Below are 26,758 nucleotides of genomic sequence, written 5' to 3'. Positions count from 1 at the left end.
TTAATCTTATCCCTATGTTTCATAAATACTGTAATAACAATGAATGCCAGAAAGCCAGTGTGCAATGTGCAGTAGTTTTATATGGGATTCCTGGTAATAATAAAAGATAAGTCACAGACATAAACTGTAATTGATCGAAAGTGTCCTACAATGTCCTGAATCTTTTTGTTTATAATTTCTCAAGTGCATTTTAATAGCTGTACTGCTGGCTTGCAATGTTATTCATGAGGAAGATTCTATCTTGATAAACTTTGTACGTTGTGTTTGACAATATAAAGTGCTTTGTACTCTGTTACATGAATATAGATAAAAAGTACTCACAATTGCTGGTGGAAGTTCACCAACATTCAAAACAATAAAATGTGCAAACTCATTTAAATCACGCCTCCAATATGCATGTTATACATGTAGAGGCATAACATTTATGCGCATTGATGTAATCACTGTGTTTATCTATAACAATGTACATGTGCACCTTGGCCTGGGGGAATTGTACACAAAAACATTGTAGTATCAGTCTAGGGGATGTTGCAAGGAAATATTTGCAATCAATTATAAATATTCTACTGCAATTTTACAATTGATAGATCAGTTTCAACTGTAGCAAATCAGATTACACTCCTTGTTTCATGGAGCAGATTAGCAATCAATCACAAATTTGCAATCAATTGCACGGCATACATAGCATGCTTGATTTCAGGAACGATATGAGACTTGCAATTGATCGCAAGTTTCTTGCAATGCCCCTTTAGCCACAATTACACAATGGGCAGATTAAGATAATACCAACCCTTGCAACTCCAACTTTCAGCTTTTGTTTTAAACGATCTTGTATAAAAAAAAACATACTAAAAGGTCAAGTCCACCTCAGAAAAATGTTGATTTGAATCAATAGAGAAAAATCAGACAAGCACAATGCTGAAGATTTCATCAAAATCGGATGTAAAATAAGAAAGTTATGACATTTCAAAGTTTTGCTTATTTTTAACAAAATAGTTATATGAACGAGCCAGTTACATCGAAATGAGAGAGTCGATGATGTCACTCACTCACTATTTCTTTTGTTTTTTTATTGTTTGAATTATACAATATTTCAATTTTTACAAATTTGATGATTAGGACCTTGTTGCCTGAAGCACAAAATGTTAAAATACCGTAAGTAACGGTGTATTAACCGCACCTTTTTCTCGGCGGGATAGAAGCAAAAGTCGGGGGTGCGGTTTATACACGGTGACGGGTTTGAGCCGGCCCGCTGTAACCCCTCCCGTACATGTACGATGTCTGCCAGTTCACAACACATCGAGTGGCCGGGCGTAGCCGCCCAGGCAATGTCGTTTGGAGGGGTATGAGCCGCGGGTAATGGGAAGCAATTAATTAGATATTGTCCAAAACAAACGCACCCACCTTCATGACACTAATTTTGACTTTATTCTCAATTCAAAGTAGTGAAGTTCCCTGGCTAAGTTAAAAGAGACGCCAAGCATACTCGGTAAAATTTTGTCACCGCTGAGCGGGAGTTGAGTGAGCTTAGTAGTCTGCGTTGTAATATGGTTATAGTGCGACTTAAGCTGGCGCTATTCAAAGTTCTGTTTCGCACCAGCTTGTTTTTTTCCTTCCTGTTTGCTCTTCATAAGATACCATGTAAACCGCGCACGAGAGAGACGGCACGAAGCCGTAAAAAACAACTGGAAAAAATGTCAATTTCTTTGTTTCTTGAACCTTCCTGTAATCCCGTATCCAAAATTCATGCTAAGACATCAAATTTCTGAAAGTGATTGTGAGGTTGTGATGCAAGAAATGTGAATGTTTCTTCCTCCTACGCTGGGAAAGACACAGATCATAATTTGATAAGATGTACTGGCATGACTGCTACTGTATGTAGTTTGCAATGTAATGGCAGTTCTGTGTGTGTGTACACTGTGACTGTGAGGTGAGTGAGTGTGTAAGTGGCCAATATTGTCGGGACCGTTCTTTCTTTCTAACATTTGTAGATGAATTGATCAAGAACAGCAGATTTCCGCATACCGGTAATCTCTTTGGATACTTAACTTTGAAATCTTAAACTTAGTTTTTGTTTCTTCGTATCCTCAAATACATGTATGCATGTAAATGTGAGAATTTATTTTTTAATTTTTTTTTAGTCCAAAGTTGGGGGTGCGGTTAATACACGGGTGCGGTTAATACATGTACACCGTTACTTACGGTAATGGAATTCCACGTGTTTAGGGAGGAATGAAACTTCATTTCACATGACAATGACGAGAAAATCAAAATATTTCATTTTTCAAATAATAAAAAACAAAAGAAATAGTGAGTGAATGACATTGTCGACTCTCTCATTTGGATTTAGCTGGCTCGTTCATAAAACTGTTTTTGTGAAATGAAGCGAAACTTTGAAATGTCATAACTTTCTTATTTTACATCCGATTTTGATGAAATTTTCAGTGTTCATGCTTGCTGAATTTTTCTCTTTTTATTCAAATCAAGTTTTTGTTTGGATAGACTTGTCCTTTAATGAGAGCCTCAATATTCCTAACAGGAGCAAAACACTTAATGGTTTGTAAAATACATGTATTTGCTATTGATGATATGCCATAGATATCTGTGAGAAATGTCCAGCCAGCCAATCAAATTATAGGATTGATTGCAGTTGGCTGAGCCCCTTTTTAAGCCCATGAAGGCCATGATACCGCCGGTAATTAGCTGAACAGACATCATTAAATGACATCCCCAATCTTTGTGTCACTTCAATGTCGGGGAATTAAAAACAGGATGTTCAGGGAACTGGGTATAAAGATGGATGGTCAGAAGTGAATGACATAACCCTTTAATGATCTAACATGTACATGTAGATGGTCAGTCGGTTGGACGGTCCGTTGTCTGTACAACTCCCTCAATTTCTAACCAATTCTCATGAAATTTGGAACACACATTGGTCTTGGGGTAGAAATGTGCAAAACACATTTTTCGCATGTGCTGGAAATTGTGTTGCCATGGTAACGGCATATGCCAAAACTTTGGTAAAAATCTTCCTGTTCAAACTATTTCATCAGTTTTCAACCAATGCTTATGAAATTTGGCACACACATCAGTCTTGCAGTAGAGATGTGCAAGACGCATTTTTCGCACGTGTGTTTAGGGATTGTGTTGCCATGGTTATGGCATATGCCCAAAATTAGGTAAAAACCTTCCAGTTCAAAGTACTTTATCAGTTTTTAACCAGTTCTTATGAAATGTGGCACACAAATTGGTTTTGAGGTAAAGATGTGCAGAACCTATTTTTGCATGTTCCAGAAATTGTGTTGCCATGGTACTTTATGTCAATAATTAGGTAAAAATCTTGCGGCTCGAACTACTTAATCAGTTTTTAACCCATTTTCATGATATTTGCTAAGACATACATGTATGTCTTGGGGTAAAGATGGATAATACATATTTTTTGTTTCAAGTGTTGGAAACTGTTGCCATAGTAAAAGCATAGGATGGGGGTGTTAATCACCTTCAGTGATAGTTGTAGTTTTAATATGCTCTTTGCACCCCCTCTATTTGAAAACCTACATGTACATGTACATATTCATGTAGAGTCACCACTACAATTTTTTTCCTTGCTGTAAATGTTTTATATATGTGGGGCCTTCATGAAATTTTCTGTCTCTGATATCTTGTTCTATTGACTTGGTCAGTTTATGAAGTGAAGTATTGAGAACAATGGGGGTCAGACATGCAAAAGGGTTGATTTATATTTTATGGAATTGCCCTAAAGCAATCTGGACTCTATGTTTAGTGTACATGTATGTAGACAATGAAGCATCTTACAATAATTATTTACATTGCAAATCAGATCAACAATTGGATCCAACATATACTTATCAGCTAACAAACAAATAATATACATGTAATGTCTAAAGTTCAATAAACAATTCTCTTAAATTCTATAAAGTAGGAAACATTTGATGATAATTGCATAATTATATGAAAGCAAATAATTGTGTCTGTCTAATATTGACTTAGCTATAAAGATGATAATTTGGCAATGTCTTTTTGAGTGGATTTGAGGGCATTTTACTATTCTTGCATGAAAAACTGAGTATTTTACAATATCGCATTGCCATGAATTAATAATGCTGTATCACACTTTTGTTGAAAAATTATGAATTATCGATTTAAAGGACGTTCCACAGTTAACATGAAATCCATGTGATTTTTAACAAAATTTTGCACCGAATTACTTCAGAATCTAAATACTAGTATTCCAAAAATGAAAAATTTTGATTTTATGCTATCATGCTCTGAAATTCACCAAATTGACATATCTTACACAATCAAAAGATATGGCAGTTTTAGAACTCACAGGATCACAACATTGAGTTTAAACCTTATATTACCTTCTTAAAATCCACATCAATTTCATCAAATTTTATAGTGCAGTTCAGGATTGTATACCAAAGATGGCAATTTAATTTAGATTGATATTCATTTGCTCTTTTAAAGTTAGAAGCACATTCATTGCTGAAAAAAATGAGGTGAAAAATGAAAAAAATCATATACAAAATGTTTGAAATTTCTATAACAAAATTTAAGAAGTACAATAAATGCAGCACTTAAATAAAAATCCATGTCATTTTCACCAAAATTAGCAAAGTTGTAGAGGAGAGGAAAGAGTACATGTACTTTATAAGAGGTGCAAACATCAAAAGAGAGGGTTAATGTGCTTGTTTTAAAACTACATGTATCAGCACATTGTTGGAGCTAATGTGATTTTAAAACACACAAAAATGCGCCAAAGGCCTGTTTCCATGTGAAAAATTCCAAACCACTCTCCCATTTATTCAAATTCGAGGCCGTATTTGTCATACTTTGCAGCTCTGCAGACAAAGTAACCTGAAGTTGTAAAGGAATTTTGGAAGTGGGTCCGTGGATTATTAGCTTCTTAAGAAAGTGGGTTCGTAGAATTAGCATCATAAAATGATACAATAGATCTGCAGAGTGCAGACCACAGGAAATATCAGCTGAGATATGAAGCTGATGAATCACCTGTTCAATCACTGTGACGTCATTGTGCAAAGCGTAAAAATATGCGCTGATCAACGTGCGCGCAAACGTAACTGTGAAACGTCCTTAAGTAGATTTTCTTATGATTTTATGTCTTCTCCTACAGGAGTCCCTCCGTCTTGTGCAGCCCATCATTCTCATGAAATTGACGTCCTACTTCTCACCTAGCAACGCCGATGGCTCCCTCATGTCCAAGCGAGATGCCTACCTGTGGGCCATGGGCCTGGCCCTGTCGTCCATCTCCTTGGCTTTAGTCCACGGGCCAAATTTCTGGGGGATACAACGCCTCGGGATGCACGTCCGTGTCGCCTTGTGCACCATGGTCTATAAAAAGGTATGTAGGATTTGGAGACTACATTTGCTTTATGTGGTAAAAAAAATCCTTTTTTTTTTTTCTTTGAAACACAAGGTCCAGGGTTCAAACCCTTCCCCAACACTTTCGTCGTTTGGCAAGGTGTTTATCAACATTTTCCACTCTCCACCCAGGTGTAGTAAATAGGTATCCAGTAGTAAGGAATTGAATGCCCAAGTGCCCCATCAGTGTACATGTAGCTGTGCTAAAGCTGGGGTAGTAGTATGCAGCACTTAGAACCATTGTTTATTGCACTATAAATGTTGCAGATTATTACTATTATCACCTAATAAAAATTGGACAGTTAGGATTCATCGTAGGTTTTAGAGTTGTGATAAGGCTCATTGTTCAAAATACTGTAAACTTTATTATGGTGCTTAGGGTTGCTAAAGGGTTTTCAGTTTAGGCTACGGATTAGGGTTACATAGAGGTTTGAAACTAGGGTTTGTGTTGGGTTAGGGACAGCGCTATGTGAGGAGGGGGGGAGGGGTGTTACCACACCCATATGATTTGTGAATAGAGAAATAAGAGGAGAGAAAGAAGGATGAGGTCAATGATAAAATGGTCCATTCTGGTAATATTTATTGTGGCAGTAAAATTGATAGGTCATGATTAAATCAAATTTAAATCTGTTTCATGTACATGTACGCATATGAAGGAATGGCAGAGGTAAAATACACAAACAAGTATGCATATTATGGTACAGTGTATTTTGAAATTGTAGATGTTCAATCTGCGATATTCAGGGGCCTGTCTCACAAAGAGTTACAATTGATCCAATCAATCGTAACTATGGAAATCCATCAGTGTCATAATATTTTTCTACAGGAAATTTGCACAATAGCCTATGTAAACAAAAAGAAGCAAAAGGAATTTTTCAAGAAAACAATGAATGCCTGAATATACATCATAGCTAGAAAATATTTTGAGCAAATATGTATAATAGACGTTGACGTTGCTGGCCGTCCATAGTTGCGATTGATCGGATCAATGGCCACTCTTTGTAAGATGGGGCCCAGATCTAGCAATTTAGTGATGTAGGCATACGTGTTTATTTAAATCTGTGCATTCACATTTCCATCTAAGAAGTCAAACTAGCCTTTAATGTACATGTACTCATTGTCATACTGCTTTATGATGAATAAATTGATTTGTACCAATCGAGACCTCAATCATCGAGTGGTTTATATTGCGTAGTTTGATCCCGAAACTAAACTGTACACTTCCTTTTCTTTCTTCCTGTTCATATCTCATCTTGCTATTAAATCGCTTGCTATTTTTAACTTTCAATGGCAGACATTGAAGCTGAATAACAATTCCCTCCGAGTGACCACAGCTGGACAGGTCAATAACTTGATGACCAATGATGTTAACAGATTTGATCAGGTAACAATAGAATCTTCATACCCAGTTGATCACAAATATACAATTACAGTCTGAGAACTTATTTGTTCAGGCCTCAAATACCTGATCGTTATATTAGTGTGTTCACACCAAACTGAAAAAAGATAGAAGTTCCCTTGGTTATGAGCAGCAACAAGACACAACTATATTTTTACATAAAGAATGAATAATTATCCTGCCTCAACACTGAAAATCTATGTGACCTTTGAGAAATTCTGAAAAATTTCTTGTGGCTTAGAAAAGTACCCATTTACTTTTTTTTTTTGAGGATGTTACAAATGATTTGTTTTTTCCTCAAGTTTGCAAAATACTTATATTTTTGATCTGGGTAGATATCCTGGGGCCTGTTGCAGAAAGAGTTGCAATCAATCGCAACTCTAAAAATCATGCGCAACTTGATTTCTAACCAATCAACAGCACGCGTTTAGGACTTGCGATTGATTTTTCACTTGCGTTTAAATGCAACTGTTTCTGCTACGGACCCCAGATCAGAGATACCAGGCTTTTTCATTGATTGTGTGAGTATGAGCACATCTACATGTAATACTGTATAATCTTTAGCTCTCACTGTCTCCTTGTCTTTCTCTCTTTCCCTCTTTGTTTATTTCTCTCTATCTGTCTTTCTGTCCACCTGTCTCTTTGTCTGTCTGTCTGTCTTGGTTTTATTTATCAAGCTTTTAATTCATTTTCATTTTAATCTTTGCTTAGAAATAATATGTTATGTTTTATGTATATTATTAATGAAATTAAAAAAATTGAATTGATTTGAATTTCTTGCATAAATAATTCTTTGATTCCTTTTTTCCTCTTAATTTTTGTACAGCTGTTTGTCTTCCTTCATTACCTCTGGCTGGGTCCTCTTCAAGCGGTTGCAGTACTGCTTCTCCTTGTTCTCTACCTTGACATAGGCTATGCCGCTGCTCCGGGTTTTGCCATAATGATCCTCCTCATCCCAATCAATATGTGTCTTGGGAGGCTGTTCTCCACTCTAAGGTTTGTCAGTCACCTTAGGCACTTTCCATAAACCTTGTTATAATAACAAATTAACAGTAACAGTTAAAAGCTACTAAAATCCTTCAATCTGATTGGCTGATGGTAATTTGTTATAGAATTGATGGATTTGTCACTATAACAACTCTTTAGGAAACAGGACCCTTATTTTTTTCTGCCCTTTTTTTTAGACACCTTGTCCAAAAGTTTGTGCCATGTATTTTTATAGCAGGAACCCTGCTCTAAAAGTGCTTTATGATTTTCTGCATACCCCATTGTTTTGTCTGTCATGCAAAAAGGGAGAAATGGTAATGAAAAGTCGATGGTGGGTTCCCTGCAGGAAAGATGCTAGTCTTTGCACAAGATCCTTCAATTTCACCTTAGAAAATGCGAAAGCGCCCCTATGACAAGCTGTGTCTCTTTTCTCCTTAGGTTTTGAGTTTCTTCAAATTTTATTACCCCCTCTTCCCCCCCCCCCCCATGAAAATATTTCTGTGTATGGCCATGTATTCATACCTGCCCACTATTCCTATTTTGGGGAAATGAAAATTTCCATTTTCTGTATAATTAAATAAAACCTTTCAAAAATATTCCTATTTCTGGAAAGTGTTTGCATGTACTTAATTCATATTTCTTTGCTTTCAGTGTTGACAGTTATGAGGGTTGGTTAAAGACTCTGAGGAATGAAGTATTATATTGATGAACGTATTGCAAGCCCTACTATTTCTTTGCTTTCAGTGTTGACAGTTATGAGGGTTGGTTAAAGACACTGAGGAATGAAGTATTATATTGATGAACGTAATGCAAGCCCTAGTAATGCTGAACTTGTCTACCAACTTGTTATACATGTATACATTTGCTTCTTGTGTGAAAATGGCATTCAGAGTCGTACTTCTTTCAATCTACCTTTGTCTCGTTTGCAGGCGGAAGACGGCCCAGTTTACGGACAAACGGGTTGCGGTTATGACGGAGGTCATCACTGCAATGAGGGTTATTAAGATGTATGCCTGGGAGATCCCCTTTGCTAATGTGGTGAAGAAACTCAGAATGTAAGTTAATGGTTGATATCGTGAATAACATTGTGATCTACAGTGTACATTTAATAAGCGTGAATTGGGGGAATCACTGTTTTTGCAAGCCCATAGGCTGTTATTGTAATTCCCCAGCCGCATTTTATTGGACATAATGGCTCTGTATTTTATGAAATTGATAAATGAATTGAATTTAACAAAAAATCATCTCAATATCAGGCAGTTTTACTAATTGACTTGATATTTGACGGCTTCTTTAGATTCTAACATGATGTCATTAAAGTTACTGAGATTACAGGGGCCAGAATACCTCCTTCCCTTTCAACAAGCTAAATCGTTTTGGTGTTGATGATTTTTATTGAACCTCTACATTTTTATTGTACCTTGATATAGTTTTGAATCCATGATAAGTTCTGTTAATATCTTGTGTATGCAATTTTATGGCAAATAGATGAATAAATGGGTGAATGTTTACCTGTCACTAGGCGGGATATCAGTCAGATGGGTTCCACGACACTTGCTCTGGCGACAATTGCTCTGCTCTATACACTACACACTAATGGAATGACCAACTTCAACCAAGGGTTGAACACTTTACCTTACCCTTAACCTAACCCAAAACCCTAACATGAACCCCTATTGCAACCCTAACCCTAAACAATAGACAAAATTAAGTGCGGAGTAATTGTCGCAGGAGTAAATGTTGTGTCACTGTCACGTCTACCAAGATTCAATGTGGAACTAGAACATTTTCATTCTGCAACATAGGTTTTGTTACTCATTTGTCAATGTACATTATTCTCTTTTCCTTTATTTTTTTGTATATTCTTCATACAAAATATCTTAGACTCGAGATCCAGAAGATCGTGACAGCCTCGTATCCGCTGGCGGTAAACGTGACCCTCGGCTTGTTCGGTAATCGTCTGCTAGATGTGGGGATGGTCATCGTTTACGCTCTCACTACGCCGGATATGATACAAACCGCTACCGTCTTTGCCATTATCAGCTTCTGCAATGCCTTGCGCACGTCTTTTCTACGGATGTTCCCTCGTGCCATACAGTTCCGCTCTGAGTGCACGGTGTCACTGAATCGTATTGAGGTATTGACGCTTGTGAAAAACTCTGGTCTGCCACCCATATTCTGGAGTTCAGTTTGACTTCGACCATGTCTATAACCCTGTGATTAGACAATTCTGGGATACCGAAATGTGAAAGTTTTGTTCACATTGTTTATGACTACCTTGGTCTTTACTAATGCTTTAGTGGAGAATAAAACTATTGAAATAATTATTGCCAGACAATTATGAATGATTTGCATGTTGAAACAGCTGATGGTTTGAGCCTGTATTGTTAGAGATTTGTTTCCACAGTTTTGGTATTTTTCAGCCTGGAAAGGTTTTTAAGAAGGGGTTACTGTATGTGTCGATGGGTGAATTGTTTTTAAAAAAGTATAAAAAAAACGCATAATTGTTAATTGATTGTCATGTCTGTATATGGACAAGAATTGCCTTTTTCATCCTTTGATTGTGAAGAACAGTGATAAACTGTTTGATTACTTCAATAATTTGATTAAAGCAAACTTCCTGTCTGTATTTCTTTATAAGATGCACAATTTATACCGAATTTGGGTACAGACTTTACAGGATATTTTTAAGTCGTGTGGTCCAGTGGTCAGAGCATTTGACTCATAATCGCAAGGTTGTGAGTTCGAATCCCAACTTTGCCATTGTCTCCACTTTGATAAAAAGGCCCAAGAGTGATATCTGTCGTCTATTACGTCAGCCACTATGACTGATTAACTTAGACGTAAAATGTTTCCAAGGTAATTGGTTATATACCAGCTTGGCGTTTACCAGCAAAATGCTGTCCTGCCGAGTTCCGACGGGAGTTACCACAAACAAACAAACAGAAGTCCAGAGGGTGTTTCACAATGAGTTAAGTGTGACAAATTACGTGCATGTGATATTCAACCCTCAATCTTGTTGATTTTAATATACGCGGTAGTGTGTGTTCCGTGGGCATGCATGATCTGACCAATGCAGTGATGTATTTTATACCGCATGCAGCTAGAAATTGAAGAGCAACTTTCAGTCACACTGAAATCTTTGTGAAATACATGTATCCCCTGGGGTCATTTTATAAAGCTGTTTGTGATTTAAGAGCGATTTAAAGAATGACTGGTGATCCTTTCTTGTGGTAAATGATATTCACCAGTAAATGTTCATTGGTAAGGTTCACCAGTCATCCATACAGTAACTTACGAACAGCTTTGTGAAACATCCACCTGGCGGTTGTCGCTCTTAACTTATGAACAGCTTTATGAAATGGCCCCCTGGTGCGCTAAAGGTTGACACAGTTCTTTATGTCTGACCACAGAAATACCTGCTCCTGGAGGAGAAAGAGGAAGTTGACGGAGAAGACAACATTGAAGGGATGGAGAGGGATGATGGGATACTAGCGCAGAACCTCACTTGCTCATGGGAAGAGGTAGGTGTATTAAGTAAGCTGTAACCCACAGTAACAACAACATTAACAGATTTTGCATAGCTCATAGCATAGGGAGTGTTTCATGGAAGGACTTGTGAGACTTATCTGACAAGTCCTGTTTTATCTGACAAGTGACTGCCCAACTTTGGCAAAAGGAGGCAAGTGACACATCAGTCCAATTTGAGTTGTTGTTGTTTCTGAAACGCCCTTTTTATGTTGCACGTTCAGGCAAAATCTGGGGAAGAAATGATCGTTCTATGGAAAGATTTTGAAGAAAATATGCTGTTAAATTGCATTGACGCCTATGTAAATGATGAACACACATTGCTTATTTTCAACAAATGATACATTTGTAACTTCATTCTGCCAAAGTACGGCAGCATAGTATCAGTGCTTCTCAGCCATTCAGAATAAAAGAAGTTGTTAGATCTGACAGCTATTACATGCATGTAAGTTGTTTGCAGAAAAAACCCCTATGATACGATTAAAAAACCCCAGTCTTTTGCTAAAGTATGAAATCTACGGTCTTGTTCAGGTTAAGCTGTAGGTTCTGGGAACATATTGGTCACTGTGTTAATCCTACATGAAGCAGATTATTCAAAAGTGAATTGAGCAAAGAAAATCCCAAATATTTCTTGTGAGAATCTGGTATGTGTGGTTACATAACATAACTTTCATCACAACTAACTAGTCTGTAGGCACAGACCCTGATTGAAATTTTTATCAACAAATGAGTCTTCACTGACACAAATAAAACTTGCTGATTCAATTTCAGAGAGGGAGACCTCTGTACATAAGACATTGGCAGACACTTTAAGTTGCATATTCAGTCCTCTTTCCTCAAACAGGAACTAATAAACTAAATAACTTTTACAAACTTTTCTTGTTTTTTTCTGTTTTTTTTTTTCATTTTATTCATAGGAGGAGAACACAACTCAGCTGTCAGACCTCTCGTTCAGAGTCAAAAAAGGGAAATTATTGGCTGTTGTTGGTCCAGTTGGATCTGGCAAGGTAAGTTTAGCTGGATAAATTATTCATTTACCCAGGTATTAGCTACATATACCATTACATTTCAGAGGCCCATTCATTGCAAATAGGGTTACGTTTAAAAGCAAATCAAATATTAAAGCGCACATCATGAATAAATGTGTCTGAATATTTTATCTAAAAGTTTGATCGTCAGATTTCCTGCTAAAGCACGGTTTTGTTTTATTGGATTTTGCTTTGATTTCACTGATTTTCAGACCTTCTGGTTCGAAAATTTGTGTTTTCTGTGCTCTTCCAGGATTCTGTGAACTTTTTCTGTTCTCCAAAGTACAGAATACTGGGAAAAGATAATCCAATGTTCTATATTAAGGCAGTGGGTTGTGAAATGCAGCTCCCCCCATGAAATAATTTAGTATTTGCCTTTCGCTAATCATCCAGTCCTCTTTACTGATGGCCGTCTTGAAGGAGCTTCCCGCTCTACAAGGCTCTATGATGACCAGGGGGCGAATTGCGTATGCCTCCCAGCAACCTTGGGTGTTCGGTGGAACGGTACGGGAGAACATCACGTTCGGAAGGCCCTTCTCAGACACCAAGTACAGGAGCATCGTCAGAGTCTGCGCACTCACCAAGGTACGGTAACAGTCAATTCTCTTTCGACTGGACAAAAGGGAGGGGTCTATAGTACAATGATAACCTGTTTCACCTGTTTGCTAACCTCTACTTCGAAAACTTCTTAACCTGCCTACACAGCCTACCCCTCTCACCTTGTGTTGTTACCTGTCCCCTTCTTCTATTTATTCTTTATTTCTATCCTTTTTACTTTTATTCTTATCAATCTTTGATGACGATTTGTATATGTAATTAAATTTTATTGTATTTAATTATGTGATGTAAATTCCACTGAATTTCAGCTGTTGGCTTGATGATATATACCTACAAAGTCAAATTCATTGATGCACTCACAGCATTCCTGTAGAATGATGAAATATTTCAAATTTTACTGATGGACAATGTACCTCTAAGCTTGAAATGATGCATGTAATTATGTGGTAAGACATTGACAAAATTATTCCTCTCTTTGTTTCCAAAAAAAGAACTTAATGATGGTGCATTAGCATGTAGTGCAACCGCATTTGAATGATAAACTTTGGCCCATCTGGGGCCCGTTGCAGAAAGAATTGCAATCAATCGCAACTCTAAAAATCTGCGCAACTTGATTTTCAACCAATCAAAAGTGCGCAATTTGGACTTGCGATAGATTTTTTGACTTGCGTTTAAACGCAACTCTTTCTGCAACGGACCCCGGGTGGTTTGGGTTTGCTTGGTTGAATGAGATGAGATTGTTATTGAACAGCCTTTCTCCCTGGACATTGCTGCAGAAATAAGCGTGCCTTACATGACAATGTGTTATACATGTATAAATTCCAAAGGGATCTCACAATACCCATTTGGAGAGATTTTAAACCTATTTTATCTCACTGGGATAAAATATTCTGTTTTATCAGAAAGAAAGTGGATCTTACAGTACCAACTCAGCATTTTTTCTGTAACAAACATTGTTGTTGTAATCTTGAGTTTCCTTTGTAGTTGAATAATGGCAAAGTTACTATTGTTGTAAATTCTTATGAAAAAGGTCTTAAGAGGTTTTAAATAAAAAATATTGTCAAGGTTTATTGGATGTAAAATGTGTGTCAATATAAGATTATCATTTAAAGTAGGGCCTGATGGGATAACAGTTTTGGAATTGAAGTGGCTACCCTGGGTAACTATGATATTATTATAATTATTGTTATTACTGTTATATTGTGTATACCCTTTGTATAGGACATTCAGCAGCTTACAGATGGAGATATGACTATGGTTGGAGAGAGGGGTGTAACATTGAGTGGAGGTCAGAAGGCGAGGATCAACCTGGCGAGGGCACTCTACGATGATGCAGACATATATCTTCTTGATGATCCTCTTAGCGCTGTCGACAGTGAGGTCAGCAGACATATATTTGACAAGTGAGTGGGAATTTTTGGTAGAAAAGAATATACTTTCCCATTGAAATAGAACCAAAATATGTGGATGTTGTAATATAATTACAAAAATTTCATTCATGTATCTGAAAGCTATACTGCCAATTCATTCTGCTAATTTAGATCTCAAATTTTCAATCATTTTGGCAGATATGTTCTTCGATTGTAATTTTGATAAACCATTCTTTTATTAATTATGTTCATTGTGTTCATTTCTAAAAGCAATTTTATGTATTCTCTGTTAAATAAACAACTTAGCTTTTGAGCTGCACATCCATTTTATTGTCAGTAAACCTTATTAAATTTGATTAAATTGAAATGAATTGAAAAGTGCTCAATTCATTTTTTTTTGTTTTTTTTCTTTTCTATGTTCTTTCAACCTACTCTCCCTGTTATTTCTAACTGCACTTATTTGTAATCTTTATTTTTCTATTCTAGATCTTTGTACTGGATTTATCGTGTTATTATTCCTTCATTATAGTTTTTCTCCAACATATTTTTTTGTTTAAAATCCTCAATCTCTGTTTCTTAATGTACATGATCTTCAATCTGTTAAAAAAATTTTAAGGAAAAGTTTGAAAATTTTTGTTGTGAATGTTTATCCTCTTACAAATTCATCACTTCATTTGTTAATACTCATATGGAGATCTAATTATTGATATTTTGATGTAATGGTTTATGAATTTGTGTTTTTGTTTGTTCGTATTAGGTGTGTTATGGAATACCTTGCTGATAAACCACGCATTCTCGTAACTCACCAACTTCAGTTCCTGGGCCAGGCTGACCAGATCTTGGTCCTAAAGAAAGGGGTAGGCACATATAATGATGATAATACTAATAACAACAATATGCAACATTTATATAGCTTTTTCATGTAATGTTTTTTAAGCGCTGCGTACCATTACCCTCGCGGTAGCAAGGCTTAACTGATTGGGTGCTCGAGCATTCGAGGAATTCTTCTTCCCAGATACCCATACCCATTTCCTGCACTTGGGTGGAGAATTTCAAATGTAGATACAAGCCTTGCCAAAGGATATTATAGGAATTTATTAACAGTTCTTCATGAAAGTACTGCATCAATAAATTGTTTTGAAGATGCTCTAATACCCTTACCTTTTCTTCATTGCGATTATTCTCTCAGCAAATGCTGCATTATTTATATAATTTCCACTCCCTGGGGCGTAGTCATATAATTTGGGACCTGCAACGTAAAGCATAGCAATTGATTTTGGAGCTGATTTCTCTGACTGACTGCTTTGATTACTATGTATAAAATCAGTTCCACAATCAATCATAATAGGTTACTGAGACCTGGGCCCCATTGCATAAAGAGTTGCGATTGATTGAATCAAACGTAACTCTAAAAATCATGCGCAACTTGATTTTTAACCAATCAACAGCGCGCATTTTTGACTTGCGATTGATTTTTTGACTTGCGTTTAAATGCAACTCTTTCTGCAACGGGCCCCTGGGCCCCATCTTACAAAGAGTTACGATTGATCCAATCAATCGTAACTCTATGGAAATCCACTACTGTCATATTTTTTTCTACAGAAAATCTGCACAATGTCCTTTGTAAACACAGAGGCATAGTGAATTTTCAAGAACAATGAATGCATGAATTAAATATCATAGTTACAAAATATTTTGAACAAGCATGCATCATAGATGTTGACATTGCTGGCCATCCATAGTAGTGATTGATCGTATCAATTGCAACTCTTTGTAAGACGGGACCCTGGTCACCGTAAAGCATACATTTTCAAGGGTTTCATTACACAATATTCATTTATTTGTCAAGGGTATCAAATACTTAAACATCAAAGAAATATCTAGTACTGAAAAAACAAACAAAAGAAACGAATAACAAGATTGTAAAACACACATGTGCAATATTTTCATTTTTGTAAATATTTTAAATATTTTCCAGTAATTCTCACTCTTTGTCAAAATATTTATTAATATATTTCAATATTTTTAAAGTTTTCGAAATATTTTTATACGTTTAATGCTTTTTGAATTTTTTTTAATCAGGGTCAAATGGAGGCAGTTGGAACCTTGGCCGATCTCCACGACAAAGGCATTGAGTTCTCCAAGTTGATGGATCAGCCAGAAGAAGAGGAGGAGGATGATGATAGCATGGATGAGGTGGATACGGATACAGTTTCTCTGGTCAGGCTGGCATCAGGGTCTTTCAAGAGGAGCGGTTCGTTCAGAAGGAGCGGCTCAGGACGAAAGGGTTCCGTCAAAGACAAGGTAACTGTTGTAATGTTTGTCTGTCACTCTCCTTTAGTCAATATTTATACAGTGCATCCCACAAATAAAGGAAACCGTTTTCAGAGATTTCACGATTATTAAACACGTTTTTACCATTAACTTGATGCTTGGTTAAGAGTGGAATTTTATCTTCAATTTGAGACCAACAGTGTAGCAAATTATTCACGCATGGCAGATTACAAACAATAACTATTGATGCCTATCAGGAACGATTTGCGCAGAAACTTGCATGTTAATCTGCATCAACTCTCATTTCATGGATCAGTGAGAGAAACTTAGCAAAGGATGCAAAAGAAATTCTTATGAGCCAATTGTCGAATAAGCACGGTTGACGTATCACAAACCAATCTTGTCCAATTTTTCTGTGCAACCTGATTTTGACATTAAAACTTCAAACTCATCTTTCTCATTAATGCATGAAGTGTTCGTTAGGTAATTAGGTATCAAAATGTAGAGGAATAATTGATTTGTATGATGTTGTTAGTGAAATATAATCAATTTGCCTTTGAAGAAAGAAGATGTGGGAATCCAGTTTTCCTTTTTTCTGGGACGCACTGTATAAAAATGCATGTTCGTATCATAGTTTGTTTCATAGAGTTCCATTGATGCTTGTCCTTGTAATTGATGTGTGCTACATTTTGTAAAATTGAGAATGTTCTTTTTTGTTTGAGTAAAAATCGGTAAATGATTGAAATTTGAGTGAGTTTCATGGGTGGCGAAGGGAACAGGGGGGGGGTAGTGATTAATGCAATTTATAAAGCTGCACATTTCTCTTGCAATGTGGTTGTGCTAAAATTGTATCGGGGGAGGGGGTGGAGACATGATAAAAGGGGAGGGGGTGGGGGTCAGTACCTATTTGTAAGGTCACATGTGCCCCCAATTAGTATTTCAAATGCCAAAATGTGTGAGGGTGGGGTCATGATGAAGCAGGGGGAGATTTGGAGCTGTTTATCAAATCTATGTCATATTTTGGTTTATTACTACACCTGAGTTTAAAAGCGGAAAGGTACAGAATATTCATACTTTCGCTTTTCATGGTAATGAATGAACTGCTGTAGTTGCTTGTGTGGGTTTATATTATGTAACTTCATGTATTTTTCTAATGTTAAACACATACAATACAGTATAATAAAAAAAAATCTGTAAAAAAAAATCATTAATATTGCGATACACCCTTTTTCCTTGCCAATATCATTTTTTTACTAGAAATCTACAAAAACTGGGAAGCTTTTCAAAGACGAGCAGACTCAGAAAGGAGGTATTTCCAAAGGTACATACGTTGGGTATTTCCGAGCCGGTGGAAATCCCTTTGTTTTATTCTGGATGCTGGTGTTTCTTCTAGGAGCACAGGTATGTTGAAAAATAAAAAGTGATCCTTCACCTCAAGACCCACAATAAATCCCCCAAACAAGTTTTTAAAAGCAGATTTTTCACTTAAAAATGATGTATAGCTCAAAAATTGATCAGATATAAGCACTCGAGCACTTGATTTACTGAAGTAGATTTTTATTGAGAGTTGCAAAGAAGGAGTAAACAAGGTTTGAAGTTTAGGGTTTGTAGAACACGGCATGTTCATACCTTGCAAGCTTCGCTAAACTTCTATCAATCCTGGCAAAATGGTGTTCAAGAAACCCTTGTATCTCACCTCTGGTCTAACATGACAATTTTGACAGAATGGAGTAAATTAGAGTTTCTCTTTCTTACAAGCCAGTTCAAATTTTATTCATCATACCGTGCTGAATGATTTTCAACACAAATGTTTAATTTCATTGTTTTCTTACCATTGCTTGCATTATAAGTAAATGGGCATCACTCTATGATAAACCATACCACATAATCCTGCAGCATTTGTCTCATATTGGATAATATAAAAAGTTATTATCCAGCGGGGCGCTTTTGTTTGTTTTAGAAGCAGAAACTTAGATTTCCCTCATTCCAAAACCTGTTATGGGGTTATGAAAACTTTTCCAACACACATTACTGACATCTCAACACCTAGTGCCATTCATCCCTATACCAGCTGCAGATTAAGTTTAGTGCTATGTTGAAATTGAAATTGACTTAACACCAACACCAGTAGGTCAACACTAAACTTGAAATCACTTAGTGTCATGTTTATTTTTATGTATGAAGGTGGTGTACCTGTTGGCAGACTTCTGGGTTGGCTATTGGGCAGACTACGAAGAAGGTGGTCAACAACCGGTAAGTCGGGAATGTCAGAGAAATCATTCTTACCTGATTTTTTATTAAACCCTTTTCCCCAAAAAGAAACTCAAGAAATGTAGATTTTGTAGTTTTAACAATATTACCCTTAGTAATAACAACATTTTGGTCACTATACAGTATTAGTGAGCAGTGTATGAAATACGTCGGTTCCCATTTGTAGAAGAATATCTGCGCCATTCTGAACCTATTAAACCATAATCGTTCAGATATTGGGTGGGATTTTCTTCCCATGAAGCAAGTGAAGCACATAGTCAACGATTTTACCGACAACATGTAAGTGGTTCTGAGCCAGTCAGACGGAAGGATTTCAGTAGCTTATAACGTTAAAACGTCAGTGAAAATCACCGATTATATATTTTACGATGTGTTTACACATTTATAGATAAGAATTTGATGGTATAAATTCGAACTTTTATCTAGTTTCTGTCACTTCATTTTGAATTTTGACAGCTTTATTTCTCATACTGGGCCCTGTTGCATAAAAGTTACTTCCCTTAAATCCTTTATTCTGATTGGCTGTTAGACATCGTTACATGGTAGTTCCCATTGGATGGTAAAGTTACATGTACTATAATAGTGACTTTTATGCAATGGTGCCCAGGACTATTTAGTCCAATTAAAGCAATTTGATCTCTTTGTTCTGCTTTTTTTTTCTAAATTCAAAGTTGAACAACTCCTACTATGCCATCTTCAGCAATTGGAACCTGACTACAGGACAGTCTGCTGGAATCTATGGTGGTTTGGTGGGTGGTACCATGCTGTTTGGTCTCATGCGAGCCTTCATCACATTCAACATCATGATCAACGCATCCAGGACCCTCCACAATCGCATGTTTGCTTGCGTCACCAAAGCTCCCGTTCTCTTCTTCGACACCACTCCTACCGGTATGTCGGGCTAACCATGGCCCTTTGCATAATGAATGGTTGCTATAACTTTGGCATCTATCGATGACTTGCGGGAAATCCTTGATTTTGATTGGCTATTGAGTATCATTTCCAGGGTTAACATTAGAAAGTTAAGTTTATAACATAATAGCAGTTGTGCAATGGGCCGGGGGAAAGGGGGATTCTTAAAGAGTAAAGTCTGCTTTGACGTTTCAAATTCTTTATATATTCAGCTCAAAATTGAGAGTATTTGAGATTTACAAAGAAAAACTTATGACATCTCAAAACTTTTTTTGTTTTATATATAAAGCCCAGGAAGATCCCCAGTGGGAATGTTTTTTGCCCCTTACAAAATGATCGCTCGTTCTTTTTTTGTTTAAATAATTAAGCTGTAAAATCTTTATTGCAGGGAGCTTCTCTGGTTTGAATGGCCCATTTGGGTGGTGCTGCCTGTAGGGTTCGGCAGGTTGAGTGAACAATTGACTGAGTCAAGTGGCTCACATTGGTGGGATTTGTGGCGTACTTGTTTGTTGCAGCTTGTGTGTGTCATGTGGTGCAGTAGAGATGGGATCTGGCTCGTCAGCTTCTTTGATCCTCAAGGGGGAGCCTAGTGGTGAGATGACAGCTGGCTTCTCGATCATGGTTATAAATGGCTTTCCTTTTACAGGGGACTTGCGGCCAGACTTCCTGAGAGACAAGGGATGTTAGCAAGAGGCAATGGGCATCATTAAGGGAGCCCTCTCCTGACATGTTTCTCCTCTGTAATGAGACTTGACCATCTCCTGTACTCTCATTATTGACATCAGAAGCAAATTGCCTGCGTTGCAAATATACAAGGCATTTCGCATTTCTGTTTATTTCTCAAAAGCTCCACTCTCCTCGAAAAGTGCCTCGAATCCTGTTTTGGACAGCGTCTGGGGACTGTTTCATCAACATTTTTGTCTGACAAGTTGTCAGATCTGACATCTTTCCGTGATTCTGATTGGCTGAGAGGCACGGTTACTATAGTAACTGTCGGATAAAATGGGACTTGTCAGATAAAACGTCCGACAAGTCCTTTCATGAAATGCTCCCCTGGATAGTGTTGTCCTTATTACCACCAGGGAAAGTGTCACGAAGCCATGGAACCTTCTTATCAAGAACATATCACATTCATCTCTGATGTCTTTGACCGGCGCCTCTCTCTTAAGCCGTCTCTGCAACTCCCTACTGATACTACTGGTCACTGCATCATCTTCTCTAGAAGGACCTAGATCAAAATTTCCTGTATCCATATTGTTCCTTTTTTTGAGCCGTTTTAGCTTCAGGGGAAGTTACAGGTTACAGCTTCTATCAGATGGATTGTTTGATTCTCTGTGAGGTTACTTCCTTGTATTTATTACCAACAGGGAAAGTGTTGCTCATGAAGCCATAAAACCTCACTCTGAATCCTTCTCTACTCCTCTCTACTGATACCATGTGATCCTTCTCAGTGTGTGTCAAGCCAGAGGACTCGCTTTTTTGCACTTTCTTTTTGCCTATTTTTTTGAGGGGGGGGTGTTGCTGGTGATGTTCCGCGACACCTTCATAGCGAATTTGAACTGCAGCTGGTAGAGTGCTCACAAGAAAATGTCTACGGCAGATGCAGCATGATGACACCGTATTCATACGAGCCCCTAAAACTCCATGCCCGAACTGTGGTTTGGGAGATATGATAATGATGATAATAAAATCATCAACAACAACATCAACCATGGCAACTGCAACAATCATAATGATAATAATAATTTTTTTAAATAACAATAATGTAAATGATGATAATGTCTTATTTGCCAAAGGTAGCCATATTGATTCTTATGAACTGTTCTGGAAGTTGGCCCTGCATAATCTTTTTGTAAAAAGATTGTGATTGTGGACTTAAATCTATGTCCATTCAATATTACAGGAATACTTCAAAGGCCTGCCTTCACGAATGTGTAGCTACAGAATTAGTATTAATTTCTTGTTTTTTCTTTGTTTTTGTAGGAAGGATCCAGAATCGCTTCACCAAGGATATAGGTATCATGGATGACCAGTTACCGCTTACGTTCTTTGATTTCATCCAGGTAAGCCGGTTAATTTTTCAACTTTAAATTTATTTCAATTTTGTGTGAAATCTTGTGTTTTGTCTGAATATAGCCTCCTTCAGAACATGTCAGGGATTCATATGGACAGTACGTCAGGGCCTTGTAATGTAAATGTAAAAGGATTGCAAATATGCAAAATATGAAAGAAAGATCCTGATTGGTTCCTGGTCAGTGTTGTGAATTTAAAGCATATGAAACGGTGATCTCGGTTGGTGATTGCCGTCTAGTGATAGCATGTGTTATGAATCTCAGAATGGTAAACACAACTCTTGAATGTGCTGACACAAGCAAACAAGAAAAAAAAAATTGTCCAGAAAATACCAGCTTATGCCGTAATACCAGAATTGTTTGTGTCTTTTTCTCTCCCCCCGTTGCAGATATTGCTTCAGATTGTGGGTACTGTCATTATCACCATCGTGATGGCATGGTTTACCGTCTTTGCAGTGCTCCCTCTCTTCATCTTTCTCATTCTCATTACCAGCTACGCCCTCAGAGCCACAACCGCCGTCAAGAGGCTGGATGGAACAAGTAAGAAGTCTTCATTGGGGGCATGGGTCCAGGGGAGGGAATGGCACAGGGGCAGGAACATACTCCCTGTTGAGCCACAATTTGGCATTTTAAACCCACTTTATTAAAAAGCAAGCCTGTAATTGCCCCCTCGTAATACATTTAACTGCCTTGGAGCAGACTCCTGTATAATAACATCATGTTTCCCAACTTCTTCCTGTTTCATATCACTTTCTGTAAGAGAGTTTTGCCCTTTCTTTTTTTGGCCCCTGCTTACAGTGGCTCACATGTATGTTTGATTGGGGAGTTAGAAAGTTCATGCATCTGAAGAGGTTTAATATGATAAAGCCAATTACTACTTAATTCTGTAATTCCCATATGCATTGTACAGGGACCAGTTGGCGATGGGTTAATATCTGATTATTCAGATAAGTAACCCAAAATGCCACATATTCTCCCGTTTTTCATCTCTACCTCTTGATCTGTCTGTTGTAAGAGCAGTAGTGGTGAGAGAAGGGATCCTTGGGGTGCACCATATTCCTCACATTTGACAGTACATGTATGCATATAAAACAAACTGGTTTTATCCAGATATCCCCCTTATGAATAGAAATTCAAATGGTTTATTGAAAAAACAGTAAATTAAACACATGAAAAAAAAATCAAGATATGGGAGATGAGCAAATGTCAGAATAAATTTATAGTCCAACAGTGTACATGTCAATGAATAGATAGAATGGACAAAAATGACTTGTGAATTAAAAAATACAAATGTATGCTTCTAGTAATTAGCCTGATCTTTGTGGTCATCTGACATTGTATTGATCATTCCTTCATGGCTGATGTGTATAACTCTTCACATTGATCATTCTAATAAACAATCCATCCGTCTATCATTTCCCTTTTTTCAGCTCGTAGCCCCGTCTTCTCGCACACGACCGGGTCTCTCCAGGGCCTGTGGACCATTCGTGCCTACAAAAAAGAGAAGGAATTTGTGGGCCAGTTTCACGATTATCAGGATCGTCACTCAGAGGCTTGGTTCATGTACTTAGCCACCAACAGATGGTTTGGAATTCGTTTGGATCTCCTTGTAGCGGTCTTCATTTCAGCTGTCGCTTTCATCTGTGTTGGATTGGAAAACTGTAAGTTTCTCCTTGCGTGTCCGTTTTCTACCTGTTCAAATGAATGTCAGATATTTTTGCCCGAACGAAGCACAGTGCACAGCCAAGAGTTGTTTTAAGTTATTGATGACAATATCCCTGTTTCTATTCTTGCTTTACAAATTTGAATAGCATTTTTGGTCAAAAGGAGAAAAGCTCTCAACTATTAATATATAGTCCTATGTAAAAATATGCTATACAAAAGACTTCATGCATAGCATTCTTTTAAAAATGTGAAGCTAAATGCAATACCAGGAAAATTATTCTCTGTCTTGTCCAATATTATCTTTATTAATGTCTTGAAACTCTTTATTATTGTATATTATGATATTGTAATTTTGAAAAAAGCAATTTGTGATTAAAACAAAAAAAGAAGTATATTGTTAAAAGGTTGATTCTCTATCATATTTCCATGTCTCGTTTCAGATCTAAATTTGGACAGCGGTCAAGTCGGTCTCATCCTGACCAATTGTATTGCACTTGGAGGTATCTTCCAGTTCTGTATAAGGCAAAGTGCCCTTGTAGAGAATCAGGTAAATCTAACAACATTAAATCCAAAATGTTTGTTGCAAGTGTGCCCGAATACACCAGTATTGTTTCTACAGATTTCTGTAGTGACCTGTGTTAAAACCTAAATAATTGTTTTCAGATTTTACTTTAAGGTTGAGTGTGTCGTCTTTAAGAAACTAGTGTTATTGTAATGAGGGCACAAATTGTACACAACATAATTAAGAAATGCAAAAATTGACCTGTATTTGAAAAAAAAAATAGTAATCATTTCTCACTGTGAATGCTTGAATTTTAAAATGAATGACATGTTGTCTGAAATGGAAATCGGAAATAGAAATATTCTGAAAATTCATTTGGCCAAATTGAACGTAGGACCTGGCAGTCACTGTGCAGTGCCAGAGTGACGTTGGCTGCAAAGTTACAAAAAAAATTATGTGGGGTTGTCATGGTTTTGTGGTTCCGACTCTCGACTTTCAATCACAGAGACATGCTCAAATCCCGGCTATGATGTTTTCAATCCAGGTGAGTTGAATGGGTACCCCGCAGGATAAATTCCTTGATTGCCCCAAGCACCTTAGCAGATGGAGCTATAGCCGAGCTATAGCTGGGGTGCTGTACAGTGCGCCATTGAATGGGCAACTAGATAATCAAAGCCTCATTAATGCTATATATTATCATCATTATTTTATTGTCTTTCATTATTATAATTCAGATGACATCCGTAGAGCGTGTTATCGAGTACACTCATCTGGACTCTGAAGGACCACTGGAGAAACCTGATGCCAAAGCCCCTCTTGGTTGGCCACCCAAGGGAGGGATCACCTTCGATGGTATGTCTCTGGCTTACTCCAAGGAAACACCCAAGGTCCTCAAAGATTTCACATGCGATGTCAACCCTAAAGAAAAGGTAAAATGGTAAAATTTATTTATTCATTCAAGTGTCCTTCAAACCCCTAAATGTTTGCAAAGATTTCACATGCAAGGTGAACCCCTTTTATAAAGGAAAGGGTAACCCTTAAGATAAAACCCCACTGAACATATGTTCCAAATGGAGGATGATATTTTACAATAGGTACATTGATCAAATTGGAAACCTCCAATATTTCATTCTGATAACAAATTTGTTTGTTTCTAATGTTGATAATAATAATGATCATATAAGGTAACTACACGTAAGTCTCTGATCTATAAAGAAAAAGATGTGTTGCTGAGTTCACTTTGTTGAATCGAGCTATATTTTGAATAATTGAGTTTTAAAATTTTGCCTGTATCAATATCAGTGAATTTGGCATTTTTGTCTCACCTGCATAGCAGAGTGAGACTATAGGTGCAGCTTTTCCGACGGCGGCGGCAGCAACACCAAATCTTAACCGAAGGTTAAGTTTTTGAAATGACAGCATAAGTTAGAAAGTATATGGACCTAGTTCATGAAATTTGGCTATAAGGTTAACCAAGTATTACTGAAGATCCTGCCTGAGTTTCATGTCACATGACCAAGGTCAAAGGTCAATGAACTTTGGCCGAATTGGGGTATCTGTTGAATTACCATCATAACTTTGAAAGTTTATGGATCTGATTCATGAAACTCGGACATAATAGTTATCAAGTATCACTGAACATCCTGTGCGAGTTTGAGGTCACATGATCAAGGTCAAAGGTCATGTGAGGTCAATGAACTTTAGCCACGTTGGGGGGGTATTTGTTGAATTGCCATCATATCCCTGTAAGTGTATTGGTTTAGTTCATAAAACTTGGAAATAAGAGTAACCAAGTATCACTGAACATCTTTTGCGAGTTATAGTAGTTTTCAAAGTCAGCACTGCTGCTATATTGAATCGCGTGATGCAGGTGAGACTGCCAGAGGCATTCCACTTGTGTGTTATTATACACCATAGTGAAATTCAACTTTGGTTTTTTTTTTCACTTGTTTGTATCTTTAGATTGGAATTGTCGGCAGAACTGGAGCAGGGAAAAGTTCTTTGATCACATCATTATTCAGACTCGCTGAGCCAATGGGATCACTTCGAATCGATGACATTCAAATCACCGACCTTGGACTTCATGATGTTAGGAAGAATATTTCAATTATTCCTCAGGTATGACCTTTAAACTTTGACCTTTCCAAGTTTTACCTTAGGTTCGATACCCTTGCGATTTCTTGAGGACTGAAACAATTCTTCAGTATGTTTTTGTCGTTCATCATTTCATTGGCACCATTTCTTTTGCTCTTGTAAAGTGTCAACTCTAGTTGGTGGGAAAAAGGTTTGTTGATTTGTCTGTATCTTCTAGTACTGTGCGCATGCTTAAGTACCCACAGTATAGTTGCATTGTTTGCCATCTTGCTTAATGTAGTGAAATCATGCTTTGGGGGAGGGGAATGGGGTATTGTTATTTAGATATCATCATCTCCATTTCTAATTTATTTCTTTGTGATTTGTGTTCCAAATGTTGTATAATCTGATCTTCTGCAGTTCTCTTTACACCTACATTTACATATCAAGAGTCAGAGAACAATTTTATGTTTTTCAAATCAATAAAATGGAATTGATTGATTGAATTCAGACTGTTATGCAAGTATGCTCTCTTCATTTCTGAAGAGATTACCTAATGGTTTTTAATGATAAATTTGCCACCAGGATCCCATCATCTTTACTGGCTCCCTCAGGAGGAATCTGGATCCATTCGGTGAACAGACCGATTCCATGCTGTGGAGTGTATTGGAAGAGGTTTGCCTTTTACCCTGATGTTCTATATTCGATTTATC

The 26,758-nt window shown here is 37.2% G+C and overlaps 1 protein-coding gene across 7 annotated transcripts in view; it reads left to right on the top strand.

The window, feature by feature from the left end:
* The window catches only part of LOC121428321 (ATP-binding cassette sub-family C member 4-like), a 65,083-nt gene that overhangs the window by 22,669 nt on the left and 15,656 nt on the right, over positions 1 to 26,758 (top strand). For all 7 annotated transcript variants that reach the window (XM_041624886.1, XM_041624883.1, XM_041624880.1 and 4 more), the window contains exons 5-25: positions 5,159 to 5,386; positions 6,701 to 6,790; positions 7,632 to 7,801; positions 8,722 to 8,847; positions 9,677 to 9,929; positions 11,206 to 11,316; positions 12,238 to 12,327; positions 12,742 to 12,933; positions 14,128 to 14,309; positions 15,034 to 15,133; positions 16,359 to 16,580; positions 17,808 to 17,951; positions 18,735 to 18,803; positions 19,493 to 19,712; positions 21,717 to 21,796; positions 22,195 to 22,345; positions 23,236 to 23,466; positions 23,911 to 24,017; positions 24,707 to 24,901; positions 25,935 to 26,090; positions 26,631 to 26,720. In XM_041624886.1, coding sequence (XP_041480820.1) covers positions 5,159 to 5,386; positions 6,701 to 6,790; positions 7,632 to 7,801; positions 8,722 to 8,847; positions 9,677 to 9,929; positions 11,206 to 11,316; positions 12,238 to 12,327; positions 12,742 to 12,933; positions 14,128 to 14,309; positions 15,034 to 15,133; positions 16,359 to 16,580; positions 17,808 to 17,951; positions 18,735 to 18,803; positions 19,493 to 19,712; positions 21,717 to 21,796; positions 22,195 to 22,345; positions 23,236 to 23,466; positions 23,911 to 24,017; positions 24,707 to 24,901; positions 25,935 to 26,090; positions 26,631 to 26,720 — 3,207 coding nt within the window. The remainder of the gene's footprint in view (positions 1 to 5,158; positions 5,387 to 6,700; positions 6,791 to 7,631; positions 7,802 to 8,721; positions 8,848 to 9,676; positions 9,930 to 11,205; positions 11,317 to 12,237; positions 12,328 to 12,741; positions 12,934 to 14,127; positions 14,310 to 15,033; positions 15,134 to 16,358; positions 16,581 to 17,807; positions 17,952 to 18,734; positions 18,804 to 19,492; positions 19,713 to 21,716; positions 21,797 to 22,194; positions 22,346 to 23,235; positions 23,467 to 23,910; positions 24,018 to 24,706; positions 24,902 to 25,934; positions 26,091 to 26,630; positions 26,721 to 26,758) is intronic.

Source organism: Lytechinus variegatus, chromosome 15, assembly GCF_018143015.1.
Source record: "Lytechinus variegatus isolate NC3 chromosome 15, Lvar_3.0, whole genome shotgun sequence".
NCBI lineage: Eukaryota > Metazoa > Echinodermata > Echinoidea > Temnopleuroida > Toxopneustidae > Lytechinus > Lytechinus variegatus.
The sequence above is the reverse complement of the archived record's forward strand: the minus strand, read 5'-3'. Positions and strand labels throughout refer to the sequence as shown.